The 19,640-nt window shown below is 41.8% G+C and overlaps 1 protein-coding gene across 1 annotated transcript in view; it reads left to right on the top strand.

Moving 5' to 3' along the window:
• The first annotated feature begins 4,527 nt into the window (after positions 1–4,527).
• ppm1h (protein phosphatase, Mg2+/Mn2+ dependent, 1H) overlaps positions 4,528–19,640 on the top strand; it is a 31,309-nt gene continuing 16,196 nt past the window's right edge. Inside the window, exons 1-3 of the mRNA XM_028040826.1 lie at positions 4,528–5,090; positions 14,104–14,269; positions 17,666–18,022. Coding sequence (XP_027896627.1) covers positions 4,858–5,090; positions 14,104–14,269; positions 17,666–18,022 — 756 coding nt within the window. The 5' untranslated portion in view covers positions 4,528–4,857. The remainder of the gene's footprint in view (positions 5,091–14,103; positions 14,270–17,665; positions 18,023–19,640) is intronic.

Genomic DNA, 19,640 nt, shown 5'->3' with positions numbered 1-19,640 from the left:
AGCCGCATCAAACCTTGCACCGTTTCCGTCCGCCCCGGAAAGCTCAGAGTTACTGCGCGACTCTTTGTGGGGTCGGTAATAATGACGCCCCTGCTTCTGAGCTGATCATGGAGCGTGAAGTGAAATCAGGCCAACCAGACCGGACAGCGCAGGTCAGACACTTAAACTCCATCAAACAGAATTAGTCTGGATGTTGTTTCGACCGAACTGAGCGGACCGGGGTCTAATTCTGCTGAAAACTCTTCACTATAAATGCTCTGGGAGCTGAAAAGCAACCACCAATCTGTCTCAGTTCTGATATCACACAGATGAATTCGTTACGGAGCAGCACTTGGAGTCCTGCTATACGCGTTTATCAACCTCGTCTCTGCGCGCCGTCAGATTGTGGGGGTAATCGGGTCAGTGGGACTCTGTGCAGGCAAACTTTAAATTATTGATCAGCTGCAGTCTGCCTGCAGGCCATCATCGGACCACTCGCCGTCACTAGAAAGCCTCGGTTTAGTGAGTGCGCTTTCAGAGTTAATGATCGTGCTTGCCTTTAAAGAGCGAAGACGATCGATGTCATTGAACGCAAACAAGAAGCTCGTCTAGTGATCGCTAGGAAAGATCATAAGACAACGATCATCATCCGCTCTGGTGGCTCCAGAGCGGAGGTCGACTGAGTAGAGCAGCCAAAAGATTTGGCTCAAGCGAGTGTAGCACTACTGCAACATGTTTTTACTCATGCAGAAGTAAAACGTAGCCATCCACTACTTTTTACTTTTACAAAGTAAAAATGTGTTTGTGTAAAAAGGCTACTCTATCACACAAACAATCGATCATTTAATATTTTAAAATTACGATTTTTATGTGGTTATGTGGATTTTTTATTCTTTCTGTATTTTAAGGACCAAAATGAAAATAATTCATTTTGTAGCATAATTACAAAATAACAAAATCAGGCAAAAGAAAAAAAATAATAAATCAGTTTTTTTCAATATAAAACTTAAGAAAACTGCAGGTGTGCGTTTGTGTCTGGTGATTTTTTTTGGTTAAAACAAGTTTGCTCTTCATTCTGTGAAGTTGCTGGCAGTGGCCATAATATTCAGACATTTTACTCAAGTAAGAGTAGCGTTACTTCATAATAAGAATCCTCAAGTAAAAGTGAAAGTACCGCGTAGTAAAAATTCTCCTAAAAGTACTTCATTTCATAAAAAGTAAATGTAGCTGGTTACTACGCAAACCCCGGAAAATCTGTTGAAAGGACGACTCCCCGCCTCATTCCCCACCCAACAAACCTGGCCTTGACAACGAGAGTGGCAGGAAATGATTGTTGAAAGGAAAACTATCAGAAGTCACATTTTTGTCGTTGCCAAGCAAAAGCACTGTGTCCATTTTGATTAAATCATATTTCCTTGTGAAAATCAACTCTGTTGATCACCCTCCACATCCGTCTGTAGTTAAAAAGCATCAAAAGCAGCGTATGATTTTAATCAAACAGTATAAATTACTTTTCATTTTCACTTTCTAAAATGTGAAAAGGGTTGGGTTTTTTTTGCGTCTCCAAATCTTTGAATGGTCCAGCCAAAGTCCAAGAACTCAGCCACTGACCGTGAATTCAGAGCCCTCTCTTGTCCTCTGGCCACAGCTACACTTTTGCAGTTTGTGTCACATTTTACAAAGTCCCAGTTATATTTAGGTCAAATCAAATCACGCTGTGACATCGCTGGATTGTTGATGCTGACATCGACTAGCGTCAGCATCGACGCGCCACGAGTTACAGCCACACAGGCTAATCTGATCAACAATAGAAACTAGAGTTTCACTGACTATTTCCAAGCGGCAAAACTTTGAGTTGGATTTGAATCATCATGTTTCCAGGCCTGCAGGGGGAAGTTTTGTTGTTGTTGTTGTTGTTTTTAATAATAACAACAAAATAATTTTTGTTTGTTTGTTTTTTTTCCCCCCAAATCTGAAATCTGAGTGTCTTGCACTTCAGCTCTCGGCGCCGCTCCGCGAATAGAAAGAAGCCTCGAGGCACTCTGTGCGGTTCGGCTCGTCTGCTGACTGTGCATTGTATAGCAAATCGAGGCCCACTTCTCCAAAAGTCCGGTTGGAACTGGAAAAGTGTGGCGCCAATGAGCAACTATAGGGACACCAGCGGCAACGTGATTTGACTGAAGTGTTGCCGTAGTCCTGGTAGGACGTCACTTTGCTGGCCGAGGGCCAATGAACGTCGCCACATTGGATCCTCTGAATTTGTCGGCTTGCTTTGAGGAAGACGTTACGAGAAACCACGCGAAGAGAAACTCTTGAGTTTTGCTTCTGTTTTTGTTGCGTCTTTTTCTCTTGCTGACAGAGGATTCGTGCTTGTGTCAGTTATCGCTTCCCAATGTCTTTTGTGCGTCTCCTTCAGAGACACGACTGCAGCTCAAATAAACGCGCAGCGTCAGTTTGAGAATATGTCAGAGTTCTCAAAACTGTGTTCATTTCCCGTGCGGTCAACGGCTGAGTTTTCATTCAGTCATTCATTTAACTGTCAAGGAAATGTGTAATGACACAATATTACATATGAGATTCACTTTCTGTAACAAGAAGTGACAAGAAATATTAAACTATAAAACAAGAGGAGGCAAAGGGCAACACGATCATTGCTTTGGGACTTTGGAGTTCCAAGAATTGATTTCAGAGTGATTTTTTTAAAAATACAAGCTGTCTGATAAAAATCTAATGTACTCTGGACAGACATGTTCATCCAATGCTGTAATTCACATTTGGACCACAAGGAACATGTTGAAGTAGGCGCTCTGGACAGATGAAGGGGAAGTTAAAAGACTTGTCCTGACTTTCAAACAGCAAGTGTGGAAGAAAAGCTGAAGGCGCCATCCCAGTCTTGAAGCATGGCGGTGGCAGCGGAGGCGTCATGATGTGGGGGAACCATTTTTGCCAGCAGGGACAAGGAAACTGGTCAGAATTTATGAGAAAACCGATGAAGCCAAATACGGCTCAACGTGAGAGGGGGGGGGGGGGGGGGGGGGGGGGGTTGACTTTCCAGTAGGTCGGTGAACTGAACATGCAACCAGAGCTACGGGTGGAATGGTTCATCAGTGGCGCCCAAAGTGGGTCCTGGAGGGCCGGCATCCTGCATGTTTTAGTTCTCTCCCTGGTTTAACGCACCTGAATCAAACGATGGCTCATTAGAAGGTCTAAGAAGCACATTGGCATGCTGAAAATGTTGTTACTTCCACCAGGGAGAGAATAAAACATGCAGGGTGCTGGCCCTTGAGGACTGACTTTGGGCACCCCTGGTTTAGATCCTTAACCCTCCTGTTATGTTCGTTTCTGAGGTACAGCAATAATGTTCGTGGGTCAATTTGACCCGGGGAGTGTTTAATCATGCAATAGTGTCAGAAACCAAAAAATTCCTCCAAAACATTTTTCTATCTGATTATTAACTCCAATACTAACCATTTCAATTCATATTTGTGCAATGATGTTTGATTATTTCTCCCAAATTAAGGATCAATGACAACAACCTACTCATTTACTCATTTGGACATAAAAAATGGAATTTGCATTTTTAATATTTACTGAATAAATCCTAGACACAAAAAAACTATAATTTCCTTGAAATTGATTTTTGGTAAATATTTTTATATTACACTTTTTTTTTTTTTCAATGGGTGATCTTTATAATTGAACTTGAGACACACAAACTGTTCAGGGTCAAATTGACCCACTGATTAAAATCAAGATAAATGAGTCATGCAGAGAGTATTTATGTTTCCCTCCACATCTGCTGAGTGTCACTCAGTGTGGGTGGAGTTTGTCCACAGGAACAGAAGAAGTTCTCCTCAAAAGTTGTGTGAACACCTGCTTTCTCGCAGTTTCCTAGTGAAGTAAAGAGAATAGTGAGAAAGTGGGCTTGTGTGTGTCGGGGTGTGCATGGATGTGTGTGGTGTTTGTGTGGTGAAATATGGTTCATAGCTGCAAGGAAACATATAGAAATGGACATTTTTTAATCTTTTTTTGCACTTTAACCTGACTGCCGGGTCAAATTGACCCGACCAGTATCTGTGTAAAAAGTAGACCTAGGGGTTGGTACAAATGTGTAAAACTAATAAATTTTCAATTGATATGTAGAGTTCACCTATTAAGACAAATAGGAAAAGTTTCATGCAAAAAAAATACTTCCAACTATTTTTAGAAAATTTTCAAACTTTAAAACGGGTCAATTTGACCCGGAACATAACAGGAGGGTTAAAAAACTTGATAGTTGATGCTGACATGTAAAATCAGCAGAGACGTAACCAAAGCATTGAGTCATGTGAGGTGAAAACTCTGAATATAGTATTCAAAATATGTGGCAATGCATGTCCTAAAAAAAAAACTCTAAAGCTCATTCGCGGTGGAGGAAGTCATAAAAAAGTCCTTGGTCAGTGCAGAACTTTAAAATAGAGAACTATGACCTCCAACAGGCTTGTTGTGTTCAGTGAACTCAGAGTGGGAAAACAACCTGCGGCATTTATCAGACTTCTGCACAAGTTACATAGCCTCGAGGTGATCGTCACTACCAGATTAAGCACCTTTGACCTCCAGCAGTAAGCGGCTCACCGAGGCGCGCGCGCACACACTCACAAGCAAGCCACCGGCTTGTCACATGACCACCAGCGTGAAGAAGCCCAAGTCTGCCTGTGCGTGTTTGGCTCTTATTTCCGCGTTCACCCACACCGACTGAATGAGTCTCTACCAACACCGCCTCCACAGAAGCAGCAGCAGCGGCAGCAGCGGCTCTGTATCTGCTGCCTGACGCAGAGAAACCGCGTCCCCGTGCGGGCATCGTCGCCCACCCGCATCGCTCCGCCGCCCGCAGCAGCCATGCTCACGCGGGTGAAGACGGCCGTGGCCAGCCTGATGGGAGGCGTGATGGCCGGAGGATCTAACGGAGACCATCCCGGCGGCCCGGATCTGCCGCTCAAATTTCCGTACAGCAGACCGGAGTTCCTGGGACTGTCTGCCGACGAGGTCGAGTGCTCGGCGGATCACATAGCGAGACCGATTCTGATCCTGAAGGAGACCAAGCGGCTGCCGTGGGCCACCGGCTACGCGGAGTGAGTAACCTGCGCATCCATCTTTTCTCGCATCCTTTGAAAAGTGGGATCACTCGGGCGGGTGTAAACACAAACACCAGCACGCTTTTTATCATCGGCCTGCTGTATGTATGCGTGTGTGTGTGTGTGTGTGTGTGTGTGTGTGTTCACTTAGATGTGCAGATAAAGAGCGGCGGCTCTTTCATAATCCATTGGGATCAAGATGTAACATTAGAAATGATTGTGTTGAATCTAAAGTGCAGGGACATTGCAACGACAGATGCAGGGTTATCTGTTTTTTCCCTCCATGCTTCAGTATAAAAAAAAAAAAAATTTTTTATGACATTTTATGTTCCTCAGCACTTGACCTATTAACCTACTTATTTCACAACATCTGCTTGGTTCTTTAGACAAACAAACAAATGAATCCAGACTTCATTGTTCATCTTTTTCTGTTGCTGATATTCAATATATTCCATCTCTGTGCCTGCAGGGTAAAAAATGTCTGTGTTTACTTTGCCTGTAGGAGGCACAAAATGAAGCAGAAATGTCTTAATGAGTTTCACTTTGGCTGCTTTTCATATGCTGGCAGAGTTTTTGTTTTTTCTTTTTAGTTCATGTAAACGTAAATCCGTTCGGGGTTTGATTATCAGAGCTTTCAGACGTGTGATTACAACTTTAGTGGCCAATGAAGACGAGTGATCGTCCATTCGGAGCATTTCATCGGCACCTTTCTCTCTCCACATATATTGCGATTGGCCGACATCCCGCATTGGGCCCCGAGCTCCTACTTTTCTACAGAGAGATACCAGCGCAGTATGACATTTGACCCTTTACTTTCCCACACAAAGGCTGCTATGATTGCAGCAAGTGCGTTTCCTTCTCTCTCTTTGTTTTTGGTAAAAGCACCGTCTGCAGAAATCCCCCCCCGAGTCTTTCTCTACCTAATCTTTTTAAGTTGAGCCATCCAGGTGTGAGGCCTGTTGAGATGAATGTCATCAGAACGACAGCAGCGGAACAATGTCAAAAAGAAGTGCAAAATAACCTCAAGGCTCCAACTTGACATCTTCAGGTGAATCATTTGGATACTTTGCTTTTTAAGCGTTGAGCATCGGACGTGGAAACGGTTTCCAAAGTCACAGGGTTGCATGTCAAAGCTTGTTCTTTTCCAAACTAAAAAGCCCAAATTCCTCATCCTCTCAATTCAGACGTTGGAACCAGAGGTCATTTGATATTCTTGCTTGCACAGCTTTAAAAGGAGGGTTTAAGAACATCTACTGTGATAAAACTGACAAATTAATATGTAAAAGAAGACGACCAATGTGGTCCTCATCAAATCTTTGGAAGACTGAAAAAACGGCCTGTTACTTTTTAATCAGGAAACAACATTCTGCTGTAGAATAAGCTAACTTAAGCAGTTAGGAACGTACAAAAAAAATAGAAAGCCAACAATTACTCAAAATGGCGAATTTAGTTATTTTCAACAAACACCTCGACTCTTGTTTCATAAAAATGGAGTCTAGTCACAAGCTAAAAGTAACCGGCTCTTGGTGCTGCTAAATGCCGCCAGCTCTTTGTGATAACCGGAAGCCAGAGTCCAACGCTTCTTTACAGAATTGTTTTAATTCAGCCACGTTGGGCTCATTATACGAGCAACTTCTCAATGCAACCCTGGTGATAACGTTGCTAAACGGCTAATAGAGGAGCGATGCTGTGATGACTTCCTGAAGGCGGAGTTTCAGAAAAAGCAGGAGTTTTTAAAGAGACACAGACCAAATTTCACGGTGTGAAATCAGGATGTAACGTTTCTTTTAAATCACATTTGATATGTTTGACTTAAAAGATTTATATAGATGGATGGATGGATGGATGGCATTTTTGTAACAAGTGGAGGTAACCATGGTTACTTGATTGTGCTATAAAATGGTACTATGTGACTGGAAAACACATAATACTGCCACTTTTAAGTTTTGCCACAGCAACTCAGTTGGGTTTAAATCCAGATTTCGACTAAATATGTATGATTTTTGAGTTTCGGGTTTATCAATCTGAAAACTGCAGGGTCATCAGCCGATTTCCCAGCTATTATTCTTTGCTCTAAATAATCGGATTCATCCCGACCTGAGGTGCCAAAGCTCAGCCTTAACCTGCAGCTGATGACTGATCAGAATCAGTTATTGTTTTGTCAGTATGTGGTTGCAGTCAGGAAATAAAAGCATGCACACACATACTGTACATTTCATTCACAAATTCCACTTCTGTGCATATTCCAAAACCAGCAGTAAAATTTGCATCTTGCCTACAGATAAACAGTTTCACAGGGCAGATCTGCATGCAGAAGAAGAGATGCTTATAGAATTGTATTAGAAATTACCAACAAGATTTCTTTCTTCCTTCAAAAAAAATATTGAAAGGAACTTTTTTTATACATCATAAGAGAGAATATTTGTTTTATTTTTATTTTTTATTATATGAATTATGTGAAAAAGCAGAGCCAAAGCATTGTGACCAGCTTGGTCTTCAGTGCTTGTCGACACATTGCTTATAAGCCGATGTGAACGCAACAAAAAGATTGCATCACTCTGAAAAAAGATTTTTTTTAACAGAAATTTAAAAATTTTAAAAAGTAAGGATGCCACTCGGATAAATACGGTATTTTTCGGACTATAAGCCGCCACTTTCCCCCCACGCTTTGAACCAAGCGGCTTACAGCCCGGTGCGGCTTTTCTGTGGATTTTTCTTCAACCACCAGGGGGCTCTTTAGCAGGAAGTGAATCAGTGGAAGTCAAAATTGGAAATCAAAGAAGAAAGCGCTGATTTAGAACAAGCACATGCTAGCAGCAGGCACGACGGAGAAATTCATACCCCCTCATGGAAGCAACACGAAGAAGTTCATACGATGCAGCTTTTAAATTGAGGGCTATCGATCTGGCAGTACAGATTGGTAGCCGCTGCACGTACATTCGGCGTGAGCGAATCCTTGGTTCGACGTTGGAGACACTGAAGAGGGCTGCGTCCTTAATGACTTGACTTATTAAGGACGCAGGTCCTTGAAAACCGAGAGCGGCGGAGATAACAGCCCGGTGCGGCCTATATACTTTTCCAGTTAAAAAAAAAAAACTTTGTAGATGCGGCTTATAGTATGGTGCGAGCTATAGTCCGGAAAATGCGGTAATCTGGTTTATGAAAGGTAAGTTGTAAAGGGTTTTGATAAAAACGCTGACTCAAAGGGAGACATTTTGGATCATTGTTGCTGGTCGTGTTTCCATCGACATTACACGTCGCTTTAAGGTTGATGGAAAAAGGCAAAATTCAAAATAAAGACAAGTTTTTGTCATTTCCAAGAAAGAGTCAATGCGCCAAAGGGGAGGTGGAAACATATTAGCCAAATAAGTTCCAGCTGAGATGGGTTTGTACCTTACCAGGGCCACGAAACACTAAAACATGTCCACATGTATACCTCCAGCTCGTTGCAGAGGACTCTCTCCATTATCTCTCCATGCTAGTTTGCAGCATCTAGATTTTGTTTATTACAGCCATGTGTAGCGTCAATGTCTGATGACATCACGCATTGCTTTGCTTGATTGATACGCTCCACACCAATAGCTGGAATCACAACTTTGGATAGCTTTTACACATTTTTTTAAAGTAAAATACCCGTTTGAAAGCTGCTTTTGTTTTAAGTCACTGGTTACCTTTTTTTATTAAAACATCTTTGATGGCCCGAATCTGAAAACGTATGTAATTTGTCCCATTTAAGTCTGTATTTACAAGTACAAATTTTTAGCAACTTTTGTCCTGAAATAAAACATTTAGATCAAATCAGTCTTTATCTGTGAGAAAATTCAAATCAGACTTGGCTTTTCTTCTTCATGAGTGAAGCCAGACTGCGAAGTCATTCCTGCCTCAGTCCCTGGAGACGCAGGAAGAGCAGCTCTGCTGTTAAGAGGATGATTCTGATGCCTGCTTGAGGATCTGGACCAGTGAGCAGGATCATTCAGATGGATCAGTGGTTATTGCTCACTCTTGTCTCAAGTGTGCATACAAAGCCGCACTCCCAACTTTTGCAGAGTGGTTGCTTCTTCTGCATCTCCTCTACCCCGGCAGTTGTTTTTCCACTGAAAAAAATCGACCTCTACTCTTTCTTCTTTTTGTTGTTTTTTGCTCTTGTTTGCAGAGCGGAGCGGGGCGTTGGGTTTATGCAAACAGAACAGGGCAACACACCTGAAACATCAGCTCAGTTCAACAGCAGGAGGTTCTGGTTCTGGTTGCGCAAGTCGCCGCTAAAGCAGATGTACTGTTTGTTCCTCCAATCTTTTAGTATTTTTTAAAGTCATTTTCTAATCGTTCAGCATTTAATTTATCATACAAAAGTCTGCCGATGACTAATTTTTAAAATTATTTTAACTCCCGCAAATTTCACTCCATCCATTCCCCCACCAGCTGCCCAGCCTCCATGTGACACCTGAAGAAGAAAAGCCTCTCCACAGCGCCACCACCAGGGCTCACCACGGGTTACATGCGGCCTTCGTGTTCCTTGACACACGGCATTTCCTTCTTGAACTCTCTGGTTGAGCTGTTTTCCGTTCTGCTTCTTTAACCTTTGCCCAGACTGCTGTACAGTCCAAAGCTCATCTCGTCTCCACCTCTTTTCTTCCTGTCATGTCGACGGAGCAAAGATCAGTTGTCACAAAGCTTTTTCCTCCTGCTGCTCCTTTATTTGTTTTATTTTTTTAAAAATACCGATCCACAACAGTTAATGCACAACCTCAGCAGCTGTATGATCAATAACCAATCAATAGGTTTCTCTGCAATATAAACACGAGGGCCAACGTTCCACCTTTTCGTTTGGTTGCAGCAGCGTTTCCAACTAATGGCTGTAGGAAACGCCAGTGGGTTTATCCTTTAGCTCTGTCTGCAGTTTCTATCCGTCTTGGCTCTTTGCCTTCTGTTTTTGTGCGTTTTTTTTCTTTCACTTGTACATTTTTTGCATTCCCATCAAAAGAAGCAACAATGTAGCAGGGGGCTAAGAGGAGGCACATGAACAGCATCAGTCACAAGACTCGGCACATGCTCACCGCCTGCGTCGGCACGGGAAGGAGGAAGGAGCGCTTGGCCGATTTCATTTCAACCTGGAACCTAAAACTTAAAAACATAAATTTTAGGTCTATGTTTTCAGCAGAGCTAAATTAAAGATTAAATGATGACTGCTGAAAATCTATTATAAGCAATTAGGCAACAAGGATTTTTTTTAAAGCCTATAATTATCGGCACTCATAGCCTCCAGGCTGTTCATCGCAGCATATGTTTGTGCAGCAAGTAGCAAAATCAGCGACCCAGGACAGCCTGTAATTCATAACATCCGCCGCCAATTGATAAGCCTGCCATGTTTTTGAAGTTCGCAGTCAAACAAAGCTCCCACGTAGTTCCTACGGGCTGAGCGCTCTCCGGAGCAGCAGTGGAAAATGTCAAGGAAAATCAACCTGTGCGGATGAAGGCAGGATGAGCAGCAAGTCCGCACACGGCTGAAACGCGGCTTTTAATATTTGACAAACAGCATTAAATAAGTCACTGCATGTCAAAGTATTTACCCCACATTCAGTTGCTCAACTCGATCCTTGTTGTATTCTTGGCAGTATTTGCACCCCTTCTAAGTTTTGCTACTTTTGTCAGGTTACAACCACAGATGTGAATGTTTTGGGTTTTTGGTTTGTTTGTTTTTTACTGGGATTTTATGTGATTCAGCAGCGAAAAGAAGTGCAAAAGTTGTTAAGCTGATGAATGATTTTCGACACATTAGCAAATGAAATTCTGAAAAGTGTGGCAAGCAGGTGTTCCTCCAAGTTTGCCTTGTATTTCACTTCTTCCATCAACTCTGACCAACTTTCCCAGTGCTCTAAAGAAAAACAATAACAAATAAAACCTCTCCTCTTCAGCTTGTGTAATATTTAGGAACGCACCGACATGAAAATTTGGACCAATATCAGTATCCGATATTGGTACTGCTGTTATAACCAATATTTATCGATATTCTATACTATATGTATTTATAGATTTCGCCACATTTCGACACCTTTAAAAAGAAAACCACACTGCTGACTTCACCATTGCTTCTCTGCTTCAGGTAAACTCCCCACAATCCTTTGCTTCATCACATGACCAACATTCTTCCCTGCCCCTCCACAAACGAATGGCAGCAAGATGGAAATTAATATGGGTTGTTAATATCATCCCAGTTTTTTTATTGGGCCGATACCGATAAAAAATATCAAATATAGTCCATCACCGATTATTATAGTTTATAGCTTATTCGATCTAAAATACATGTGCCTAATTATAATAGTTGTTGGTTAAAGAAAAAAATTCAAAACAAAGTCAAATGAAAATGATTCAAAAGTGTCGTAGAAATTGAAAAGGTGAAGGTTTTCAGCTTCTACCTGCCTACCTTTCCGTGTTCATAGCAAATAAACCATTTCCGCTCTTCGTAGGTCAGCTTAACAATTTTCAACTTAAAACAGAACGAACAATTAAACCCAGATAAGAAAAACGCCATCACGGCTTCAATGAGATTTCAAATGTTCAAGTCCCTTTAAGGCTTTCAATCATTCTACATTTTAATTCCCTTTTTAAACTGTGTTAAGATCCTCTGGCTAACTATTCTACAGCTTTACCATTGCAACAGAGATGCACATGCTTTCTAAAGAATGTGCATCTTTAAAAAGTACTTAAACGTCGTTGTTTTAAGTAACATTTCCATCTCAGCGCTTATCTCCCGTCTCTCTCCTTAGGGCCGAGACATCATGCATTCCTACTAATATTTGAATGCTGATTTTGCAAAATGTGAAAAAGTTTCAAATCTATCGATGCTGATGTAAAATCGCACTCCTGGAAGCAGTTGTCTTGTTGATGTTGGCACTTGGTATAAATTGATTGGAGGAAGAAAAAACAAAAACACATCTGGAGGACAAAAACGTCCTCTGCAGCATCAACTGCATGTGTTGAAGATCGGGCCGTTGAGGATGTAATCGGGGTCGAGTCAAGGAAGCGGGGTAACCCAGTACGACCGGCTTGTCTTCTTATGGCGGAGATGAAAGGCCGGTGGCGACCTCGTGACCTCGCGGGGTCAGCTGAGCGGCGCTCCCTGTGGAGGTTCGCTCTTACGCAACCCGCAAAACGTGGCGCAGAGCCACGGGGGATCTGCCGGTTTTATTGGCTACGACACAACTTTGTGTTTTCTATTGTTTTATAACTGCATGCTCTCAAGCCACTTACAAGAATTGTTCTGAATTTATAATTTGTCGTAAAAGGCTGTACGGAGTTCATCCTGCTCTTCATTCTGCACTTTTGAGGCTGAGGTGAAAAGCAGAGATTATCTTAAAGAATCGTGGGTTACTATTAGACAAAACAAAATGTGCACCATAAGTTGTGTTTTTAAGTGTTATGTAAGCTGTTTTAGTTGTTGCAACAGAGGGAAATGAAGCGTTTCCAAGTTGCCGTGACATGCAACACCAATTACAGTCGGTTTTACTGACAGAAAAAGCAGCGCAGCAATTTTACCGTCAGGTTGATGACCCGGAGTGTTTTCCCAGCTGCAGAGGGAGGATGTCCACTCAAAGAATCTTCTCCTCACAGCCGCTAATGATTGGCTAAATTAGATTTGTACAAACAGTGCTTAACGTTTCTGTTGCCACGACAACATTGGACTTTTTTTTCTTTAATCACATATCCATACACTGCACAAACCCCCCCCTGAAAATCTTACAAAATTTTTGGTTTAATTTCTAGCACAAATATCTTGTTACACTTGAAATACGAGAAAACTAGCTTTCAGATAGCTTTTCAGAAAGATACAGGCGCTTGTTTTAAGCTAATAATTATGTTAAATGGATTAAAAAACACAAATTCCACAGGCAGATTATTTCACGTACAAAAATGTCTTATTATAAGTGAGATAATCTGCCAATGGAAAAGGTACTTTTTAGTCAATATTAATGCGACATATATTGCTGAAAAGTTACTTGCAAGTTAGTTTTGTCTCATTCCAAGTGCACTAAGGTATTTGCACCCGAAACTAGACCGAAAATACTTGGTAAGAGTTTGTGTTTTTGCAGTGCATGTTTGCTGTTTTATATCATAATAATTGAATATAGTCCTAAAGATAAAGACTGATTATCTGGAGTTGAGCTAAATTTAAGAAAATGAAAGCAGATACTAATACGTAAAGTTCTGTTCTTTCAGCACCCGGTGGTCCAGTTTGAAAAGCCACTCCAGCATATTTACAGATCTAGCAGGAATGCAGAGTTTCTGTGACCCAGTGCTTTTCCATGGCTGCAGCAGCAGATCCCAGCTGTTCAGTCTGCAGTGTTTGAGTTTTCTGTTCCCTTTGCCCTGCATGAGTGGGAATGTTTTGTAAGTGAAATGTCTCTTCTTTTTCTAAGGTTGTGTCGTTTCTTGTGTGCAAAGAACAATAATAAAGGCTCAGATTATGTTTGAGTGAGTTTTGTGGGTTGCAGGACACAACAAGGGGCCTCCTTAGACAGAAAATAGCATTTCTATGTAAAAAAGAAATCAAATAAAATAAGGAAATAATAATTGAAGCCATATTTGGTCGTTAAAAGTTAGCACAGCTCTTTTTCTGTCAGTGTTGATCTAGGGAAAAGCACAATTGTGTGAATTGTTTGATTGGTACAATGAAACAATTTCCTGCATAATAATACTTTGCTACCTGCAGATATGGCTGTTGGGTATCATGGAAAGCAAAAACATATTAGTCTGACTATATATTGTCCAAATGTATCATATAAAATGTTTATAATAAAATTTTTTGAATGTATTTATTGGTAGGTTTTATTCTGGCTAGTGGTGAAGGGAACAGCAAACGTTTTATGTAAAGGAGTTCCATCACATACATTCTTGCAAAGTTTTCCATCCTCGTTCCTGCTGAGTTTTTATTGTTCATGTCTGTTTGACCATCATTGTGTTACACTGGGGTTCTAAAGCACCGTCTTCTCTCTCTTCTTCTGTCTCCATCTAGGGTGATCAATGCTGGGAAGAGCACCTTAAACGAGGACCAGGCCTGCTGCGAGGTGCTCATGCTCAAAAGGAGACCTCTGGAGAGCTCGGCACCAAACCGAAACCCCGCTGCCCGCCGGAGGTCTTCCCTGCCCAACGGAGAGGGCCTCGGCCTCCGGGACAGCAGCGTAAGTGAGATGCACAGAGATCTCTAATATGTCACACAATGTCTTTTTTAAAATGTTTTGCCACTTTCTTGAAGCTTATTTTGTAGATACGTATAGTGTTGTTCCTGATGTACTCCAGTACTCCAGCTACATGTGGTATGACTTTATTTCAAGGAGTGGTGCAAAATGGGCGGTCTGTCAGAGTTAACAATCTGGACAGAGTGAATCACTGGCAATAGCATTTCGTTTTCTTTTAGATGACTGACTCAAGATTAAAATTCAGAGTTCTGTAGTCTGTGGAAGGCCTCAAGTGGTCAAACAGTTTGGGGTTAAGTTAATGTGTGAATAAATCTGCCCACTGCCTCGTCAGCCAGTTCAAGCTGTTGGCATGCTGAGGCGAGTGAGTCTTCATGAGCGCAGATAGAGCGTTTGCGTAGTGTAGAATGAGATTAAGGGTGCATTAGCATCAGTCTTTTTTAATCTACTTCAATCAAGTTCTAGTTTGCTTGCGTACAAAGTTTGGTTTGATTGGGGAGGTGTGAAATTGTAACTGGGCTCTGATGCGGACCAAAAAAGCAAACTGGTCCGACTAAAAAACCTTGGTCTCGGTTCAGCTGAAGTAAACTGGCATGATTTGAATGCATATGTGAACGCCAAGAGGACAGGAGACCGCTCCAAAAGCAGGAAGTGGACTATAACGTAGGAAATTCTAAGTAAATGCAACCAAAACAAAGTCTGGCGCTTGCCGGTGAAATAGTGTTTTGCTGCAGACCAAACAGATAAAATCTGATTGTGCTCATGTCTTCTTCTGAGATTTTAATGTCATTTCCTTCAGTGGTTCTTGGTGCAGCGCCACTACAGGTGAGGGGGGGGACAGGCTTTGCAAAGGGTTTGGATCATTTGCCTCAGAGCAGTGTAGAAGTGGACCGCACCAGCTGAAAATGTAACAAATGTTGCAATTTTGGTCCGCAGTCAAACTAAGTTTACGAGACTACTCGGAGTGAAAGGCCTCAAGTGGTCATACAGTTTGGGGTTATGTTAATGTGTGAATAAATCTGGACCCAATGAGTCGTCAGCCAGTCCAAGCTTTTGGCATGCTGAGGTAACCGGTAAACCTTTTATGGATGCAAAAGCAAGAACTCCCCACTTGATGACTTTGTGTTTCTGTGTTTGATCTGATGTAAAGCACTTTGAAATGCCTTGCTGCTGAAATGTGCTATACAAATACAATTCGATTGATTAATTGAAAACATCCTAAAACATGTTATTTATTTGTCATTACTGCAACAACTGGAGAGCAGCTACATTCCTTTCAAAGCAGTGGTGTAAATATCTCCGAGTTGTGACGCTCACGCCACAGAATGAGCGTCCCAAAAATCTGTAGCAATTTGACTCAGATCAGACGCATAGCAAGTAGATCCTGGATATTGCAGTGTGAGTGTGAGAGGGTTAAAAACTACAGGAAGTACAGTGAGAGTAAAAACTACAGGAAGTACAGTGAGAGTGAAACCGGTCCGCAGGCCCCACTGTCCCCTCAACCCATCCAACAAGCAGTTCATTGGAGCGTAGTCTGACGCTTCCTTTCCACATCCCATCGGCGATCAGCAGCTCTTGCATGCGAATCAGCCCTCAAGTCTGATCTTTTTTCAGTCAGAGGTGCATTGTGGACAGTTCACCAAAAAGATGTGTATCATCCTGCTGTCAGTCCCTGCTGCCTGGTTTGACAGATATTGAACAATGACTTGAGTTGACGCTGTCTCTGTCCTTCGGTTTGTCTGGTTTTGTGGCAACAGAAAAGTAGCCCTGCATTACATTTTCTCTCAGTCTGTCCTTACTTCACACGAGATCGCCAAAAGCCAACAGCAAATGCATGCAAGAGCCTCTCATGACTCACTCCTGCAGTGCCTGCGGACCGATGAGAACTGTAGAGCTCCTCTTTGCCTCCTGGAATCATGCTGTAGAATCTGCGTGTGCTATATTTAGAAAACCCTGCTTTTTGCTCTGTGGATAAACACGAGCATAGAACTCAAACTACGGCTAGAGAACTCTGCAGTGCAGTTCGGTTGTTCTGTCTTTGAGGGTCGTTTAGGTTTCAGGTGACTTCATTTCAGTGGCTGGTCTGTACCAGAACTGATGCGGAAACAGAAGAGTTTGTGTCAGAAGAGCGAAGGATCTTAGATTTACTGTGTTCTGTGAAGACGGCCGACTCAAAGGGTAACGTGAGTGAGCCGCATCGCACAGGAGACTCTGTTCAAACCTTATGTGGGAGGTGGAATCTTTGAAAATCAACAAAGAGGACAGCATGTGTTACATTGTACTGGACTTGTTAAATCCTGCAAAATGCAAGAGAGGAACTAAAGCAAAGGGGTAGAAAAAACAGAGCACACAAAGTTCTTACAGTGATGCACAGACTGTATGCATAGACACAGACTAATAGTCATTTATGCCCACAAACAAAATATAAAGATCTTGCACATTTCTTTCTGCTTTCTCTGTTTTCTTGTCTTCTGTACTGTATTTTTCCTTAATTTACATGAATGGGGCATATTATTATCACCCTAAGTGCTCTGTACTAATACTTTTGCATACACAAAACCAGTGAGACGTTGTGTTTATTCTGACACCTTTTTGCCAGAACTGACTTTTAATGTCTTCAGCTGTCTGAGTTTTGAGGATTCTCTTGACTCGATCGTCTATTCTCCACAATTTGGACCAAGCTTTCACAAATTTATCCACTTGCCCAGTTTTCAGTGTTCTTTTAAGAAACTTTTCTGTAGGGTTGGACCGAGACGATAACCAAGGCCAATGTCAATGTCCGATGTTAGTATTGCTAGTGTAGCCAGTAACCAATACTTACCTATCTCATTTGTAGCAATTACATTTCCAACTCTGTGAAGAAATGCCACTGACATCGTTTCCCACATCAGTTTTTAATATCAGCAGAGTTTTTCTTATGGGACCGATACTTTAAAAACTGACCAACCGATTCAGGACCATTTCTGAAGGTCTTTCAATTTTATTTTTTTTTTCTTTGTACTTTTTCTTTCATAAGTCTGGAGTTCTGAAAATCTGGCCAATTTCTTTTCAAATTTGAAGAAAAAAAGAAACAAATTGTATTAACTGAGCTAACTGCTTCAATTAGAAGTACTTTTCCTTGTTGGGACTTTATGACATAAAATTGGTAAAGAACTGTATCCTCTGATAAGGTCGATTGCACTTGAACTTGACAGCAGCCGATGTGTGTGACACAGAATATCTTAAAGAAACATTAAAGAGAGCTAACAACTACACCTTACCAAGCAAGTCATTTTTTAAAAATCTGCCAAAATCCTGCCCAAAACTTCCAAATCTCTCCAGTAGGTCTATGAATGAAAGATTAACACTGATGTGACGATCATTGTTCTTCCTTGCATCCAGGATGGCTCAGAGGATCTTACCTTTCACTACTGGGCGCTGTTCGACGGCCACGCTGGTTCTGGAGTTGCCGTCATGGCGTCTCGTCTTCTCCATCACCACATCGCGCTGCACCTTCAAGAGGTGATGGAGATTCTGTGCGCACCCAACCTGCTGCCGCCCACTTGCCTGGACGAGGAGCCCGGCAATCACCTCCTGCCCGCAACGTCCAACCGCGCCCTGTCTAGGGCCGCGTCGCTACGAGGAGCCGCGGGCGCCCCGGGTTCGCCCAGCGCCCCGCCAACGCGCTTCTTCACTGAGAAGAAAGTTTCGCAAGAAAGCCTGATTATCGGAGCCATAGAGAACGCCTTCAAAGACATGGTGAGTTTACAGGTCAATGATAAATACATGTTGCCATGCTGCCGGTAGAGTTTTCCTCATTTTTAGTAGCAAATCAGGTATTTAATTTACTGATTACTTTAAAGGAATGAGTGATGTGCCAATCAATATGATTGGAATTGAAAAAGTTAGTTTGAGCCACTCTAACTGATGATCTGCAGATCTTGAAAAAGCAGAATTACTTTTCCCGTATGGTGATCCAAAAGGTGAGTCTGGGTTTTATTGTCCGTATCAAGGAAACTGCAGTGTTTGTTGTACTGAATTGATGAATCAGGGCACAGTTTAGGATCAGGGCCGATGAGTTTCGGTTTTCAGGCAATGTGCACTTCCACTAACTGTTTTCTGATTAGTTTCTGGGGGTTTGAAAGTACTGTGACTGAAGATACAATAATGTTTTAGCAGAAAAATAATAACTCGTGGATTCCCCCAAGAACATAAAATATTTACAGCAGAGTGGCTTATTTTCGTTGCAGTGCGATTCTGTCAATATTTTTTGCCAGCTAATTTCACAAAACCAATTCAGGCGTCTTTCATGTGCACATCTGCACCTGCGACCACTTAAACAACCTATTGGAAGTTTAGCTGTTTGTCTGATTTCATGTGCTTAAGTAATTACGTATTTTTTAGTGTTGCACATTGAAGTCCGACACCTGGCCTTCGTATGGATTTCTGATACAGTGCAACTTTGAGGTGACATTTTGTTGCTTATGAATTTAAAAGTATCAATAAATATGTTTTTAGATGTGCCAACTCAAAGGGCAAATACTACATTTCAATATTCCAGCTGAACCTGTAAGCCCCTGCAGTAGTAGATCAAGTTCTACGGGTCTCCAGGAGCAGAGATACGTGCTTCTTTGTTTTGGCCACTAGATGGCAGCGCACAGTAATGTTTGACCGACCTGGTAGGTCAGAACAAGATCGATGAAGATGAATTCATTCTTCGTGTTTGTTGAAAATGAGAGCTAAAAAACTGAGTTGATGGGTTTGTGATGTTGCGATGATGATTTTGATATAATTAGCTCAAAAATATATGAATCTGTAGTACAGTAATGTCATCATTTAAAGATGCGAAGTCAAAGAAATAAGCATTTGGCCAGCATTTAGCTCTTTCTTTTAGTTTCTGTCGTTTTGCTTCCTGTTTTCCATGTCAGGAGCCTGTTGACATTAGCCTAATTCTGCCCTCGCTATTATTAGGTTTTACATTTTAGTTTCAGACTTCCAGGCAGTTTCAGGATACATTTCTGTCATTTTGGCTGGAAACAACGCATTTTCACCTCGGTATTTAACACATATTTTAAAGAGGGGATAAGTGCAAGGGAATGTATCGGCACAGTTTGGGGTTTTCTCCACAGCTCTCAGGTTTCTGTGCAAGATTCACCCCCAGCTCATGCTTAAATCTTTGTAATTTCATTTGATAAGCTCTGAGAAAAGTAAACCTAAAAAGCAGAATGAAGATGATTTCTGGCCTCTCACCAATCTGTGTTTTATTTGGAGTTTATGTGACAGACCGAAAAAGAATATTCCATAATTGCAAAGTGGAGGGGGAATGATAAAGAACCTTCAATTTCCCCCCACCACCACCACAAATAAAACCACTGAA

This window comes from Xiphophorus couchianus, chromosome 2 (genome assembly GCF_001444195.1).
Source record: "Xiphophorus couchianus chromosome 2, X_couchianus-1.0, whole genome shotgun sequence".
Classification (NCBI taxonomy): domain Eukaryota; kingdom Metazoa; phylum Chordata; class Actinopteri; order Cyprinodontiformes; family Poeciliidae; genus Xiphophorus; species Xiphophorus couchianus.
Note: the sequence above shows the minus strand (reverse complement) of the source record. Positions and strands in the feature narration are given on the sequence as shown.